The 14,505-nt window shown below is 42.8% G+C and overlaps 1 protein-coding gene across 5 annotated transcripts in view; it reads right to left on the bottom strand.

Annotated features, from left to right (window-relative positions):
• LOC124021144 (gastrula zinc finger protein XlCGF26.1-like) overlaps window positions 1-14,505 on the bottom strand; it is a 30,927-nt gene that overhangs the window by 11,401 nt on the left and 5,021 nt on the right. Inside the window, exons 1-4 of one of the 5 annotated variants that reach the window (XM_046336490.1) lie at window positions 10,285-10,506; window positions 7,867-8,005; window positions 5,636-7,063; window positions 5,528-5,601 (exon numbers count right to left, since the gene is read on the bottom strand). In XM_046336490.1, the coding sequence (XP_046192446.1) occupies window positions 5,658-7,063; window positions 7,867-8,005; window positions 10,285-10,293 (1,554 nt within the window). In that variant the 5' untranslated portion in view covers window positions 10,294-10,506 and the 3' untranslated portion in view covers window positions 5,528-5,601; window positions 5,636-5,657. Of the gene's footprint in view, window positions 1-1,324; window positions 1,510-5,527; window positions 5,602-5,635; window positions 7,064-7,865; window positions 8,006-10,284; window positions 10,507-14,505 lie in introns of those variants that run through there. The other 4 variants (XM_046336489.1, XM_046336491.1, XM_046336488.1 and 1 more) reach the window with 4 other exon arrangements.

The raw sequence follows: 14,505 nt of genomic DNA, 5'->3' as shown, positions 1-14,505 counted from the left end.
TTGCAACATTGTATCAAATCATCAGAGTCTAAAAGCTGTAATTAGCTAACTTGCAACATTGTATCAAATCATCAGAGTCTACAAGCTGTAATTAGCTAACTTGCAACATTGTATCAAATTATCAGTCTACAAGCTGTAATTAGCTAACTTGCAACATTGTATTAAATTATCAGAGTCTAAAAGCTGTAATTAGCTAACTTGCAACATTGTATCAAATCATCAGAGTCTAAAAGCTGTAATTAGCTAACTTGCAACATTGTATCAAATCATCAGAGTCTACAAGCTGTAATTAGCTAACTTGCAACATTGTATCAAATTATCAGTCTACAAGCTGTAATTAGCTAACTTGCAACATTGTATCAAATCATCAGAGTCTAAAAGCTGTAATTAGCTAACTTGCAACATTGTATCAAATCATCAGAGTCTAAAAGCTGTAATTAGCTAACTTGCAACATTGTATCAAATCATCAGAGTCTACAAGCTGTAATTAGCGAACTTGCAACATTGTATCAAATCATCAGTCTACAAGCTGTAATTAGCTAACTTGCAACATTGTATCAAATCATCAGAGTCTAAAAGCTGTAATTAGCTAACTTGCAACATTGTATCAACTAGCCTATTTCTGGCCCTCAGAGTTTCCTGCGCCAGTGAGCTTGGGACAAGACGGCGTTTTTAAAATGACTTTTCCACTGGATATATGGGATCATCAGATCATGATATTTTTGCTCTTTCACACCGAGGCTTGGTGATTGTGCAAAGCTGTCATCAAGGCAAAGGCTGGCTACTTGAAAAATCTCAAATTTAAAATATTTTGTGGTTTGTTTTACCACATGATTCCATATGTGTAATTCCATAGTTTTGATGTTTTCACTATTATTCTACAATGTAGCAAAGAAAAACCCTTAAATGAGAGAACTTTTGACCCATAGTGTGTGTAGTGTACTGCACTACCGGTCAAAAGTAGAGCCTGTTATGCGCAGCCTACCTTCCCGCCCATATATATATCACTGGTCTTGGCAGTGGCCGAGTTCCGGCATCCGTTTGACTTTAGGAAAGTAAAGTGTGTTTAGTTTAGTCTGTTATATATATATATATATATACACACACACACACTACCCTACTCATATTGAATCATGTGGTAAGCTAAAACGTGTTAAACAAACCACACACTGTTATATCAGTTTGATATATATATATATATATGGGCGGGAAGGTAGGCTGCGCATAACAGGCCTAACTAAACACACTTTACTTTCCGAAAGTCAAACGGATGCCAGGAACTAGGTCACTGCCAAGACTAGTTATATTATATATATTAACTCACCTGATTCATTGTAAACACTTGTTTATTGTCGTTTGCAGGGTTCAGGAGAAGTGAACCAGATGAGATGTTTATCTCTCGTCTGTTGAATTGTAGATTAGAGAGGTAACGGACGGTTATATATCAACATGTGGCTCTCTGCCTGAAGTCATGAAACGAGACACTCCGCCTTCACATCCGTTCCACTGAAAACATTTCCTTCCCGTTACCATTCTGCTGGCAGCAGATCATAAAATGGCCGCAGAAAAAAAAGGCAGATGTTTATTTTTTCAAAATAAGAGTCGTCCTGCAATGACAAGTGAAGTTGGTCGATTTTTGAAGCACTCTATTGCAGTACAGCTATGCACAGCATTGCCACCACATAGGAAGAAAAACATACATAATTTGACGCATTTAAAAACATATACATTTTATTACACTGAACACAAATATGAATTCAACATGTAAAGTATTGGTCCCATGTGTGATATGCAAGAAAAACAATTTATCTTATTTCTCTAAGATTTTGTGCATAAATTTGTTTCCATCCCTGTTAGTGAGCATCCATCCAGGTGTGGCATATCAAAAAAGCCAATTAAACAACATGATTGTTACATAGGTGCACCTTGTGCTGGGGACAATAAAATGCTTCTCTAAAATGTGCAGTTTTGTCACACAACACAATGCCACAGATGTCTCAAGTTTTGAGGGAGCGTGCAATTGGCATGCAGCCTACAGGAATGTCCACCAAGGGCAGAACTAGACCAGTTATATATCAGACAAGGACAGAACTAGGCCCCTGCCAAGACCAGGTATATATCAGACAAGGACAGAACTAGGCCAGTTATATATCAGACAAGGACAGAACTAGACCAGTTATATATCAGACAAGGACAGAACTAGACCAGTTATATATCAGACAAGAACAGAACTAGACCAGTTATATATCAGACAAGGACAGAACTAGGCCCCTGCCAAGACCAGTTATATATCAGACAAGGACAGAACTAGACCAGTTATATATCAGACAAGGACAGAACTAGACCAGTTATATATCAGACAAGGACAGAACTAGACCAGTTATATATCAGACAAGGACAGAACTAGACCAGTTATATATCAGACAAGGACAGAACTAGACCAGTTATATATCAGACAAGGACAGAACTAGACCAGTTATATATCAGACAAGGACAGAACTAGACCAGTTATATATCAGACAAGGACAGAACTAGACCAGTTATATATCAGACAAGGACAGAACTAGACCAGTTATATATCAGACAAGGACAGAACTAGACCAGTTATATATCAGACAAGGACAGAACTAGACCAGTTATATATCAGACAAGGACAGAACTAGACCAGTTATATATCAGACAAGGACAGAACTAGACCAGTTATATATCAGACAAGGACAAGACCAGTTATATATCAGACAAGGACAGAACTACCAGTTATATATCAGACAAGGACAGAACTAGACCAGTTATATATCAGACAAGGACAGAACTAGACCAGTTATATATCAGACAAGGACAGAACTAGACCAGTTATATATCAGACAAGGACAGAACTAGACCAGTTATATATCAGACAAGGACAGAACTAGACCAGTTATATATCAGACAAGGACAGAACTAGACCAGTTATATATCAGACAAGGACAGAACTAGGCCAGTTATATATCAGACAAGGACAGAACTAGACCAGTTATATATCAGACAAGGACAGAACTAGACCAGTTATATATCAGACAAGGACAGAACTAGGCCAGTTATATATCAGACAAGGACAGAACTAGGCCAGTTATATATCAGACAAGGGCAGAACTAGGCCAGTTATATATCAGACAAGGACAGAACTAGACCAGTTATATATCAGACAAGGACAGAACTAGACCAGTTATATATCAGACAAGGACAGAACTAGGCCAGTTATATATCAGACAAGGACAGAACTAGGCCCCTGCCAAGACCAGTTATATATCAGACAAGCACAGAACTAGACCAGTTATATATCAGACAAGGACAGAACTAGGCCCCTGCCAAGACCAGTTATATAATATGATATATATAATATATGTATACTTATTATAGCTCCCATTTCCCCCTGTAGATATAGATGAGCTCCCATTTCCCCCTGTAAATATAGATGAGCTCCCATTTCACCCCTGTAGATACGGATGAGCTCCCATTTCCCCCTGTAGATACGGATGAGCTCCCATTTCACCCTGTAGATACAGATGAGCTCCCATTTCACCCCTGTAGATACGGATGAGCTCCCATTTCCCCCGTAGATACGGATGAGCTCCCATTTCCCCCCGTAGATACGGATGAGCTCCAATTTTCCCATGTATACGGATGAGCTCCCATTTCCCCCTGTAGATATAGATGAGCTCCCATTTCACCCTGTAGATATAGATGAGCTCCCATTTCTCCTGATATAGATAGATTTCACCCCTGTAGATACGGATGAGCTCCCATTTCCCCCTGTAGATACGGCTGAGCACCCATTTCCCCCTGTAGATATAGATGAGCTCCCATTTCTCCTGCAGATAGATCTGAAGCAGGGCTAACTGATCTGAAGCCGGGCTAACTGATCTGAAGCCGGGCTAACTGATCTGAAGTCAGGCTAACTGATTTGAAGTCGGGCTAACTGATTTGAAGTCGGGCTAACTGATCTGAAGTCGGGCTAACTGATCTGAAGCCGGGCTAACTGATCTGAAGTCGGGCTAACTGATCTGAAGTCTGAAGATCTGAAGATGGTTAGTCACCAATCCGTAATGATAAGCTGGTTAGTCACCAGTCCGTAATGATAAGCTGGTTTGTCACCAGTCCATAATGATAAGCTGGTTAGTCACCAGTTCGTAATGATAAGATGGTTAGTCACCAATTGATAAAGGAATTTATATGTTGAAGGTAATGACTAAACTATTCCAGCCTGAATCCGTACAACAGAGTGAAATGTATTAGAATTCTAAGAGTATAATTCTCTAATGTGTGCATAGGAAGACTAAGACAGTATGTTACTATTTGACAATAAGCAGAAGTATAGTTGAGCCATTCAAGGAGAAGAGGAACTGTCAACAGACGACTTGTGAAACTGTTAACAGGAAGGAAGTCTCCCCACCCAGGGAGGGGAGAAACCGTTAGGCTTGCGGTAGATTTAGTTTAGTTTTACAGGGACAGTGCACATTAATCAACGTTTCAGTAAAAGTGCCGGTTTTAGCCAGCCGGCTAATTTTCAACCGCAGTCCCTGGGCAGGTTATTAAAAACAATTACAATATAGACAATAGCACCATAGACATAGCAACATAGGACAAGCAAGACGTAGCAGACAGAGCAACATAGGACAAGCAATACGTAGCATACAGACAGAGCAACATAGAACAAAAAGCAGCAAGACAAAATTCATAAAAGCAACAAAGTGTTTCCACACCTCACAAGCTACAGACAACAGACAACATGGAAAGCGGCAAAACACAGCTAGGGACCATGTTCACAAATCTGATTGACCTTTAGCCAGGTCTTCAAGCATTTTGTGAAAGTGTGATATGTGGTGCAGTTATGTGTGTCTGATTATGGAACATGTGTCAGAATAAGATAAGTAATGTATGGGTAGAACATACTGATAGAGTTAGAGAAGAGGGGCATGTATAAAGTGTATGTTAGAACCAAATGTGAGGTGCAAAAGGCTACATGCCCAATGGATGATTTTCAGAACTCTGAAAAATCTCAGAACTCTGAAAAATCTCAGCTGAAAAATCTCAGAACTCTGAAAAATCTCAGAACTCTGAAAAATCTCAGAACTCTGAAAAATCTCAGAACTCTGAAAAATCTCAGAACTCTGAAAAATCTCAGAACTCTGAAAAATCTCAGAACTCTGAAAAATCTCAGAACTCTGAAAAATCTCAGAACTCTGAAAAATCTCAGAACCGTTTGCAGAATTCTGAGACTTTGTCTAATTCTTCTATTAGCCAGGGGGCCTTACAACCTCTTGGTCAAAGCTCATAGTGATTATTATCATCATTGGGATTAGATATTCTCGTGACACCAATCCATAATGATAGGCTCACTGGTTAGTCATTCTGACATTTAGGGCACCATCCAATCAGATCTAACAACATAAATAATGGTGTAGATTACACATAACTTAATTAACTAATTACATAATTACACAGCAACTGTTGTGGAAATTCTAATCAGAAGGAAGAGGCTGCTGCAGATTCTTAAAACAACGTTTATTATAAGAATTAATTAGCATATCAGGCTAATCGGGGTGTAGATTACAGCATTATATCAGGCTAATAAAGGTGTATATTAAAGCATTATATCAGGCTAATAAAGGTGTAGATTACAGCATTATCTTCTCTGAATGTGTGAACTTGTGCTTTTTGAAATAGTAAAGTTTTGAAAAGCTCTTCTTGCAGTCAGAGCAGTGATAGGGTTTCTCTCCTGTGTGTATTCTTCGGTGTGTCCCAAGATTGGCTCTATGTGCAAACTTCTGCCCACATTCAGAGCACTCGTACGGTTTCTCTCCAGTGTGAATCCGCATGTGTCCTTCCAGTGCCCTGGCAGAAGAGAGACTAGCACCGCACTGGGAGCAGCAGTGAGGTTTATCGTCTGTGTGTCTGACCTCATGTTCTTTCAGAGATCTGTTGTTAGTGAAACTCAGCTCGCACTTAGAGCAGTGGTATGGCTTTTCTCCTGTGTGAATTTGCATATGATTTTTCAGGTGATCCGACCGTCCAAAACTCCTCTGGCAAACATTGCAGCTGTGTGGTTTCTCACCTGTGTGAATTCTCTGGTGTGTGCACAGGGCTGAATTAGTGGCAAAGCTCAACTTACAGTGGGAACAGTGGAAGGGTTTGTGTCCAGTGTGTGTTCGCTTATGCTGCTCTAGAGAAGTAGATGATCCTAGCTTCTTACCGCACTGTGGGCATTGGTAGCCTTTCTCTCCAGTGTGCACTATGTTATGTGACCAGAGCCCACTCTTAACAGCAAACCTCTTCCCACACTCAGTACATTGGTGGGGCTTCTCTCCAGTATGTCTTAGCTGGTGACATCTTAAAATACAAATCAGTCTGAAGCTTTTCCCACAGTCAGCACAGTGGTAAGGTTTCTCCCCTGTGTGAATCCTCTGGTGTAGTCTGAGTAATTTAGAAGAGGAATAGCTTCCCCCGCACAGCTCACAGTGGTGAGGCTTTTCTCCTGAGTGTATTTGTTTGTGTTCAGACAGTGCTGAGGCTTGTGTGAAACTCTTCCCACACTCAGAGCAGTGGAACGGTCTCTCTCCAGTGTGAATCCGCCAGTGAGCTTTTAAGCTTTGTGATGTAGCAAATCTCTTCCCGCAGTCAGAGCAACAGTGGGGTTTTTCGCCGGTGTGTTTTATTCTCTCGTGTATCCGTAAACCACTGGAGTATGTAAATCTCTGCCCACATTCTGAGCACTGGTACGGTTTCTCTCCAGTGTGAATCCGCATGTGTCCTTCCAGTGCACTGGCAGAGGAGAGGCTAGCTCCACACTGGGCGCAGCAGTGAGGTTTCTCTCCAGTATGAATTATCTGGTGTCCTCTAAGGTTTACTTTAGAGGTGTAACTCTTCCCACAGTCAGAGCAGCAGTGAGGTTTCTTCCGTGTGGGTCTCTGCTGGTGTTTCTTGAGGTGTTCTGATCTGGAGAGACTTTTCTCTGCCTCCTCAGCATCAGCCTCCCAAGTTGACAAGCCCCTTATACTGAGAGAGTGACGGTTAGGACTGTCCCCTGTGAAGCAAAGACAGACAGTTATGGTTCCTTCATATCGAAGACAGATTTAGGCCCAGCTTTTCACACTCTTGTAACCAAATTTTAGCATTTAAAATCTTCAATGTAAAATCGTGTTAAATCTTCAAATTGTCAATATATCCAAGGGTGTAGGAGTGTTGTAATGATAAATTAAATCTAGAATCGGCTTGCTACTTTGCAACAAAGCCTCCTTCACTCACGCACCCAAACATACCCTCGTAAAACTGACTATCCTTCCGATCCTCGACTTCAGCGATGTCATTTACAAAATAGCTTCCAATACTCTACTCAGCAAACTGGATGCAGTCTATCACAGTGCCATCCGTTTTGTCACCAAAACCCCTTATACCACCCACCACTGCGACCTGTATGCTCTCGTTGGCTGGCCCTCGCTACATATTCGTCGCCAGACCCACTGGCTCCAGGTCATCTATAAGTCTTTATGCTTGGTAAAGCTCCGCCTTAGCTCACTGGTCACCGTAGCAACACCCACCCATAGCCACTGTTTACAGACCTTTTTTTCTATTGGGTTATTGACTGTACACTTGTAAATTCCATGTGTAACTCTGTGTTGTTGTTTGTGTCGCACTGCTTTGCTTTATCTTGGCCAGGGCACAGTTGTAAATGAAAACTTGTTCTCAACTAGCTTACCTGGTTAAATAAAGATGAAATATATACATATATTTTTTAAATTCTACATCTTTATACAGATTGTATTTAGTGGTAATTAATTACATTCAGGCAGTGTCCTATAATAAATGTTTGTAAGATCATAAACCCACTTAGCGCCGGTGTTTTCCTGCAGTCGACCAACCGCACAGACACCCTCTTCAGACCCAGCAGTAAGGTGTTACCAGGAGACGTACGACCCAGGGACTCCGGGAGGGGTAGGGGGGAGGAGGGTTGGAGGGAGAGTGTTTCCTGTTAATCCAAAAAGAGAGGAGTGTTGTCAAGTAATTTAAAATACTCAAATTATTCCAATCCAGTTTAAAAAGGCAAACGTTAACCTCTTTGGGATAGGGGGCAGCATTTTCACTTTTGGATAAATAGCATGCCCAATTACAACTTCCTGCTACTCATGCCAAGAATATAAGATATGCATATTATTAGTAGATTTGGATAGAAAACACACTGACGTTTCTAAAATGGTTTGAATCATGTCTGTGAGTATAACAGAACGTATGTAGCAGGCAAAACCCCGAGGACTAACCATTCAGAATGAATTCTATTTGGGAAACGATATTTCTTAGGAACTTGTTTTCAGTTCCTACCGCTTCCACTGGATGTCACCAGTCTTTGGAATTTGGTTGAGGTTATTCATTTGTGCAATGAAGAAGTACGGCCATCTTGGACCAGGGTAACGTTATGTGTACTGTTGAGAGTTGCGCAAGACTTGAAAAGTAGCGTTGGTTTGTGATCCTCCTGCATTGAAAACAGATAGACCAGTCTTCAATTTGATCGATTATTAACGTTTAAAAATACCTAAAGTTGTATTACAAAAGTAGTTTACAGGTAACTTGACGTTGTGCAAATCGGAAGCGTTTTTTTTCCGGATCAAACGCGCCAAATAAATTGACATTTTGGAGATATAACAACGGAATTAATTGAACAAAAGGACCAATTGTGATGTTTATGGGACATATTGGAGTGCCAACAAAAGAAGCTCGTCAAAAGGTAAGGCATGATTTATATTTTATTTCTGCGTTTTGTGTGGCGCCTGCAGGGTTGAAATATGCCATTGTCTCTTTGTGTACTGTTGTGCTATCATCAGATAATAGCTGCTTATACTTTCGCATAAGAACTTCTCCAGAGGAAGTTGACGCCAATATTCCTCTCCTAGTGCAGAAATGCGTTTTGTGTGACGCCTGCAGGGTTGAAATATGCTATTGTCTCTTTGTGTACTTTTGTGCTATCATCAGATAGCTATATATAGATATAGATAGATATAGATATATATAGATCCTAGTGCAGAAATGCTAGTTTAGCTATCATCAGATAGCTATATATAGATATAGATATATATAGATCCTAGTGCAGAAATGCTAGTTTAGCTATCATCAGATAGCTATATATAGATATAGATATAGATAGATATATATAGATCCTAGTGCAGAAATGCTAGTTTAGCTATCATCAGATAGCTATATATAGATATAGATAGATATATATAGATCCTAGTGCAGAAATGCTAGTTTAGTTCCAACCTCTGAAAACCGACAAAATATGGATTAAATTCAGCGTCACCTTCTCCTGTGTGCTATGGGCACTATGGTGCTGAACGCCGAGCTGTAGTCAATAAATAGCATTCTCACATCGGTGTTCCTTTTGTCCAGGTGGGAAAGCCAAGCGGAACTTGGGGTCTCCTTTTATTAAAAGATACAAACTGTCGGGTTTGCTTTTCAGGCCTGGCTGGAAGCAAACATCATTCTGCCGACCAAGACTAGTAAAAACACCCTTCACTGGCTCAAACAGCCAGAACATTTGACAGACTAACACCTCTCGATATTTCTCCTCTCTAAGCTTTAAGAGCTTGAAAACGGATATATCTTTAGTTGTTCTCAAAAGATGGTCTGGGCGTACTGCCAAATTGCAGATACTGATAGGTGATTTTGTACAGTCAGCCACTTGCATGAACACAGAAATTGGTTTATAGAACAGCAGATGAATAGATCGCTGCAATTAGTTGTAAGAAAAGCACAAACATTAAAATGCCCATTACATTATGCTACAGTAGGTAACTAACTACACTGTCCAACAAATACAAGCAGCAGCAACTCCTATGTCAAGTTGCGTTTACAACTATTATATATTTTCTTTCACTGTTATGAAATGAAGAGAGAAAAAAAACCTTGATTCAGATATTCTGCAGACCAAATTAACCGTAACTGTGTCAGGAGCAGACATATGACCGGGTCTCCAGTCGGTAGCTCGTTCAGGAAAATCCAAGGCTTTGCTGCGGCCTAATTTATCAATCTTCCATTCAGCAATTCACGGCCATTATTACCGTTCGGGAAGAGCAACGAGATATTAAACTACGTAAACAATACTTAGTAAAGCTAAATGAATTAAACAATAAATGAAACTGTGCTATAAGTTCAATAAATGTGTCACCATCTGACCGAGCTCCGTGAAACGTGTTACGTCGTTCGTGGCCGCCGACGTGTTTATATATATTTATATATTACATGTATCTAACTCACCTGATTCATTATAGACACTCGTTTACGGTCGGTCGTTTGCAGAGTTCAGACCAAGTGAACCAGATGAGATGTTTATCCCTAGTCTGTTGAATTGTAGATTATGGAGGTAGAGTTATATTGTAACCAGTGACTCTCTGCCTAAAGTCCCGAAAGAAAAGACAGACTCCGCCTTCACATCCGTTCCATTGAAAACATTTCCTTCACGTTACCATTCTGCTGGTCGTAGATCATGAAATGGCCGCAGGAAGGCGGATATGTTTTTCAAAATAAGAGTCGTCCTCCAATAACAAGCGAATTTATAGATTTCTATATTGCAGGACAACTGTACACAGCATTGCAAACACATAGGAGGAAAAAAACACAGATCTTTTGATGCATTTTTAAATTGTATTTTATTACACTGAGCACAAATATTAATGCAACATGTAAAGTGTTTCATACGAACAAAATGCTTATTTATTTACTTCCCTGTTAGGGAGCATTTCTCTTTTGCCAAAATAATCCATCCAGGTGTTTTTTGTATTATCAAAAAGCTGATTAAACAACAATGATTATTACACAGGTGCACCTTGTGCCGAGGACAATAAAAGGCAGCTCTAAAATGTGTAGTTTTGTCACACAACATGATGCCACAGATGTATCAAGTTTTGAGAGAACCTGCAATTGGCATGCTGTCTGCAGGAATGTCCACCAGAGCTGTGGCTTGATAATTTAATGTTAATTTCTCTACCATAACCTGCCTCCAACATCATTTTAGTGTATTTGGCAGTATGTCCAACCGGCCTCACAACCACAGACCATACTAGGATATATGGTATATTCTAGAATTCATCCATGATGTCATAATGATAGTTTAACCAGGTTTCTAGGATATATAGTATATTCTAGAATTCATCCATGATGTCATAATGACAGTTTAACCAGGTTTCTAGGATATATAGTATATTCTAGAATTCAGCCTCATCGCTGCTCCCTCCCCTCAGACTGACTTTTAGATGCCATCAAGTCCAGTAATAATTTATAAAAATACAATTATAAAAGCTGTCAAGTAATACAACAAATGATCTATTACCAGTGCGATCATATACATAGCATAGCTAGCTACATAGCCGTCTGTGTATCAAAGATAATTGTGTAGTTTAGAGCGATTTTCTAGGTTAGCTAGCCAGCTATTGTCGTTCTTTTAACGCAACGTAACGTAATCAACACTGCTAGCTAGCCAGCTAGCCCCCGAATAGCAGCACTGTAGAAACTACTACACTCAACGGAACGACTTGATTAGTGTAGTGTCAACAACGCAGCCACTGTCAGCTAGCCTACAAAGTCAACAACGCAGCCACTGCCAGCTAGCCTACTTCAGCAGTACTGTATCATTTTTAATAATTTTAGTCAATAAGATTCTTGCTACGTAAGCTTAACTTTCTGAACATTCGAGACGTGTAGTCCACTTGTCATCCCAATCTCCTTGCATTAGCGTAGCCTCTTCTGTAGCCTGTCAACTATGTGTCTGTCTATCCCTGTTCTCTCCTCTCTGCACAGACCATACAAACGCTCCACACCGCGTGGCCGCTGCCACCCTAATCTGGTGGTCCCAGCGCGCACGACCCACGTGGAGTTCCAGGTCTCCGGTAGCCTCTGGAACTGCCGATCTGCAGCCAACAAGGCAGAGTTCATCTCAGCCTATGCCTCCCTCCAGTCCCTCGACTTCTTGGCACTGACAGAAACATGGATCACCACAGATAACACTGCTACTCCTACTGCTCTCTCTTCGTCCGCCCACGTGTTCTCGCACACCCCGAGAGCTTCTGGTCAGCGGGGTGGTGGCATAGGGATCCTTGTCTCTCCCATGTGGTCATTCTCTCTTTCTCCCCTTACCCATCTGTCTATCGCCTCCTTTGAATTTCATGCTGTCACAGTTACCAGCCCTTTCAAGCTTAACATCCTTATCATTTATCGCCCTCCAGGTCCCCTCGGAGAGTTCATCAATGAGCTTGATGCCTTGATAAGCTCCTTTCCTGAGGACGGCTCACCTCTCACAGTTCTGGGCGACTTTAACCTCCCCACGTCTACCTTTGACTCATTCCTCTCTGCCTCCTTCTTTCCACTCCTCTCCTCTTTTGACCTCACCCTCTCACCTTCCCCCTACTCACAAGGCAGGCAATACGCTCGACCTCATCTTTACTAGATGCTGTTCTTCCACTAACCTCATTGCAACTCCCCTCCAAGTCTCCGACCACTACCTTGTATCCTTTTCCCTCTCGCTCTCATCCAACACTTCCCACACTGCCCCTACTCGGATGGTATCGCGCCGTCCCAACCTTCGCTCTCTCTCCCCCGCTACTCTCTCCTCTTCCATCCTATCATCTCTTCCCTCTGCTCAAACCTTCTCCAACCTATCTCCTGATTCTGCCTCCTCAACCCTCCTCTCCTCCCTTTCTGCATCCTTTGACTCTCTATGTCCCCTATCTTCCAGGCCGGCTCGGTCCTCCCCTCCCGCTCCGTGGCTTGACGACTCAATGCGAGCTCACAGAACAGGGCTCCGGAAGGCCGAGCGGAAATGGAGGAAAACTCGCCTCCCTGCGGACCTGGCATCCTTTCACTCCCTCCTCTCTACATTTTCCTCCTCGTCTCTGCTGCTAAAGCCACTTTCTACCACTCTAAATTCCAAGCATCTGCCTCTAACCCTAGGAAGCTCTTTGCCACATTCTCCTCCCTCCTGAATCCTCCCCCCCCCTCCTCCCTCTCTGCAGATGGTCAACCATTTTGAAAAGAAGATCGACGACATCCGATCCTCGTTTGCTAAGTCAAACAACACCGCTGGTTCTGCTCACACTGCCCTACCCTGTGCTCTGACCTCTTTCTCCCTCTCTCTCCAGATGAAATCTCGCGTCTTGTGACGGCCGGCCGCCCAACAACCTGCCCGCTCGACCCTATCCCCTCCTCTCTTCTCCAGACCATTTCCGGAGACCTTCTCCCTTACCTCACCTCGCTCATCAACTTATCCCTGACCGCTGGCTACGTCCCTTCCGTCTTCAAGAGAGCGAGAGTTGCACCCCTTCTGAAAAAACCTACACTCGATCCCTCCGATGTCAACAACTACAGACCAGTATCCCTTCTTTCTTTTCTCTCCAAAACTCTTGAACGTGCCGTCCTTGGTCAGCTCTCCCGCTATCTCTCTCAGAATGACCTTCTTGATCCAAATCAGTCAGGTTTCAAGACTAGTCATTCAACTGAGACTGCTCTTCTCTGTATCACGGAGGCGCTCCGCACCGCTAAAGCTAACTCTCTCTCCTCTGCTCTCATCCTTCTAGACCTATCGGCTGCCTTCGATACTGTGAACCATCAGATCCTCCTCTCCACCCTCTCCAGTTGGGCATCTCCGGCGCGGCCCACGCTTGGATTGCGTCCTACCTGACAGGTCGCTCCTACCAGGTGGCGTGGCGAGAATCTGTCTCCTCACCACGCGCTCTCACCACTGGTGTCCCCCAGGGCTCTGTTCTAGGCCCTCTCCTATTCTCGCTATACACCAAGTCACTTGGCTCTGTCATAACCTCACATGGTCTCTCCTATCATTGCTATGCAGACGACACACAATTAATCTTCTCCTTTCCCCTTCTGATGACCAGGTGGCGAATCGCATCTCTGCATGTCTGGCAGACATATCAGTGTGGATGACGGATCACCACCTCAAGCTGAACCGGCAAGACGGAGCTGCTCTTCCTCCCGGGAAGGACTGCCCGTTCCATGATCTCGCCATCACGGTTGACAACTCCATTGTGTCCTCCTCCCAGAGCGCTAAGAACCTTGGCGTGATCCTGGACAACAAACTGTCGTTCTCAACTAACATCAAGGCGGTGGCCCGTTCCTGTAGGTTCATGCTCTACAACATCCGCAGAGTACGACCCTGCCTCACACAGGAAGCGGCGCAGGTCCTAATCCAGGCACTTGTCATCTCCCGTCTGGATTACTGCAACTCGCTGTTGGCTGGGCTCCCTGCCTGTGCCATTAAACCCCTACAACTCATCCAGAACGCCGCAGCCCGTCTAGTGTTCAACCTTCCCAAGTTCTCTCACGTCACCCCGCTCCTCCGCTCTCTCCACTGGCTTCCAGTTGAAGCTCGCATCCGCTACAAGACCATGGTGCTTGCCTACGGAGCTGTGAGGGGAACGGCACCTCAGTACCTCCAGGCTCTGATCAGGCCCTACACCCAAATAAGGGCAC

The sequence above is a fragment of the Oncorhynchus gorbuscha genome, unplaced genomic scaffold (genome assembly GCF_021184085.1).
Source record: "Oncorhynchus gorbuscha isolate QuinsamMale2020 ecotype Even-year unplaced genomic scaffold, OgorEven_v1.0 Un_scaffold_1061, whole genome shotgun sequence".
NCBI classification, from domain to species: Eukaryota; Metazoa; Chordata; class Actinopteri; order Salmoniformes; family Salmonidae; genus Oncorhynchus; species Oncorhynchus gorbuscha.
The sequence above is the reverse complement of the archived record's forward strand: the minus strand, read 5'-3'. Positions and strand labels throughout refer to the sequence as shown.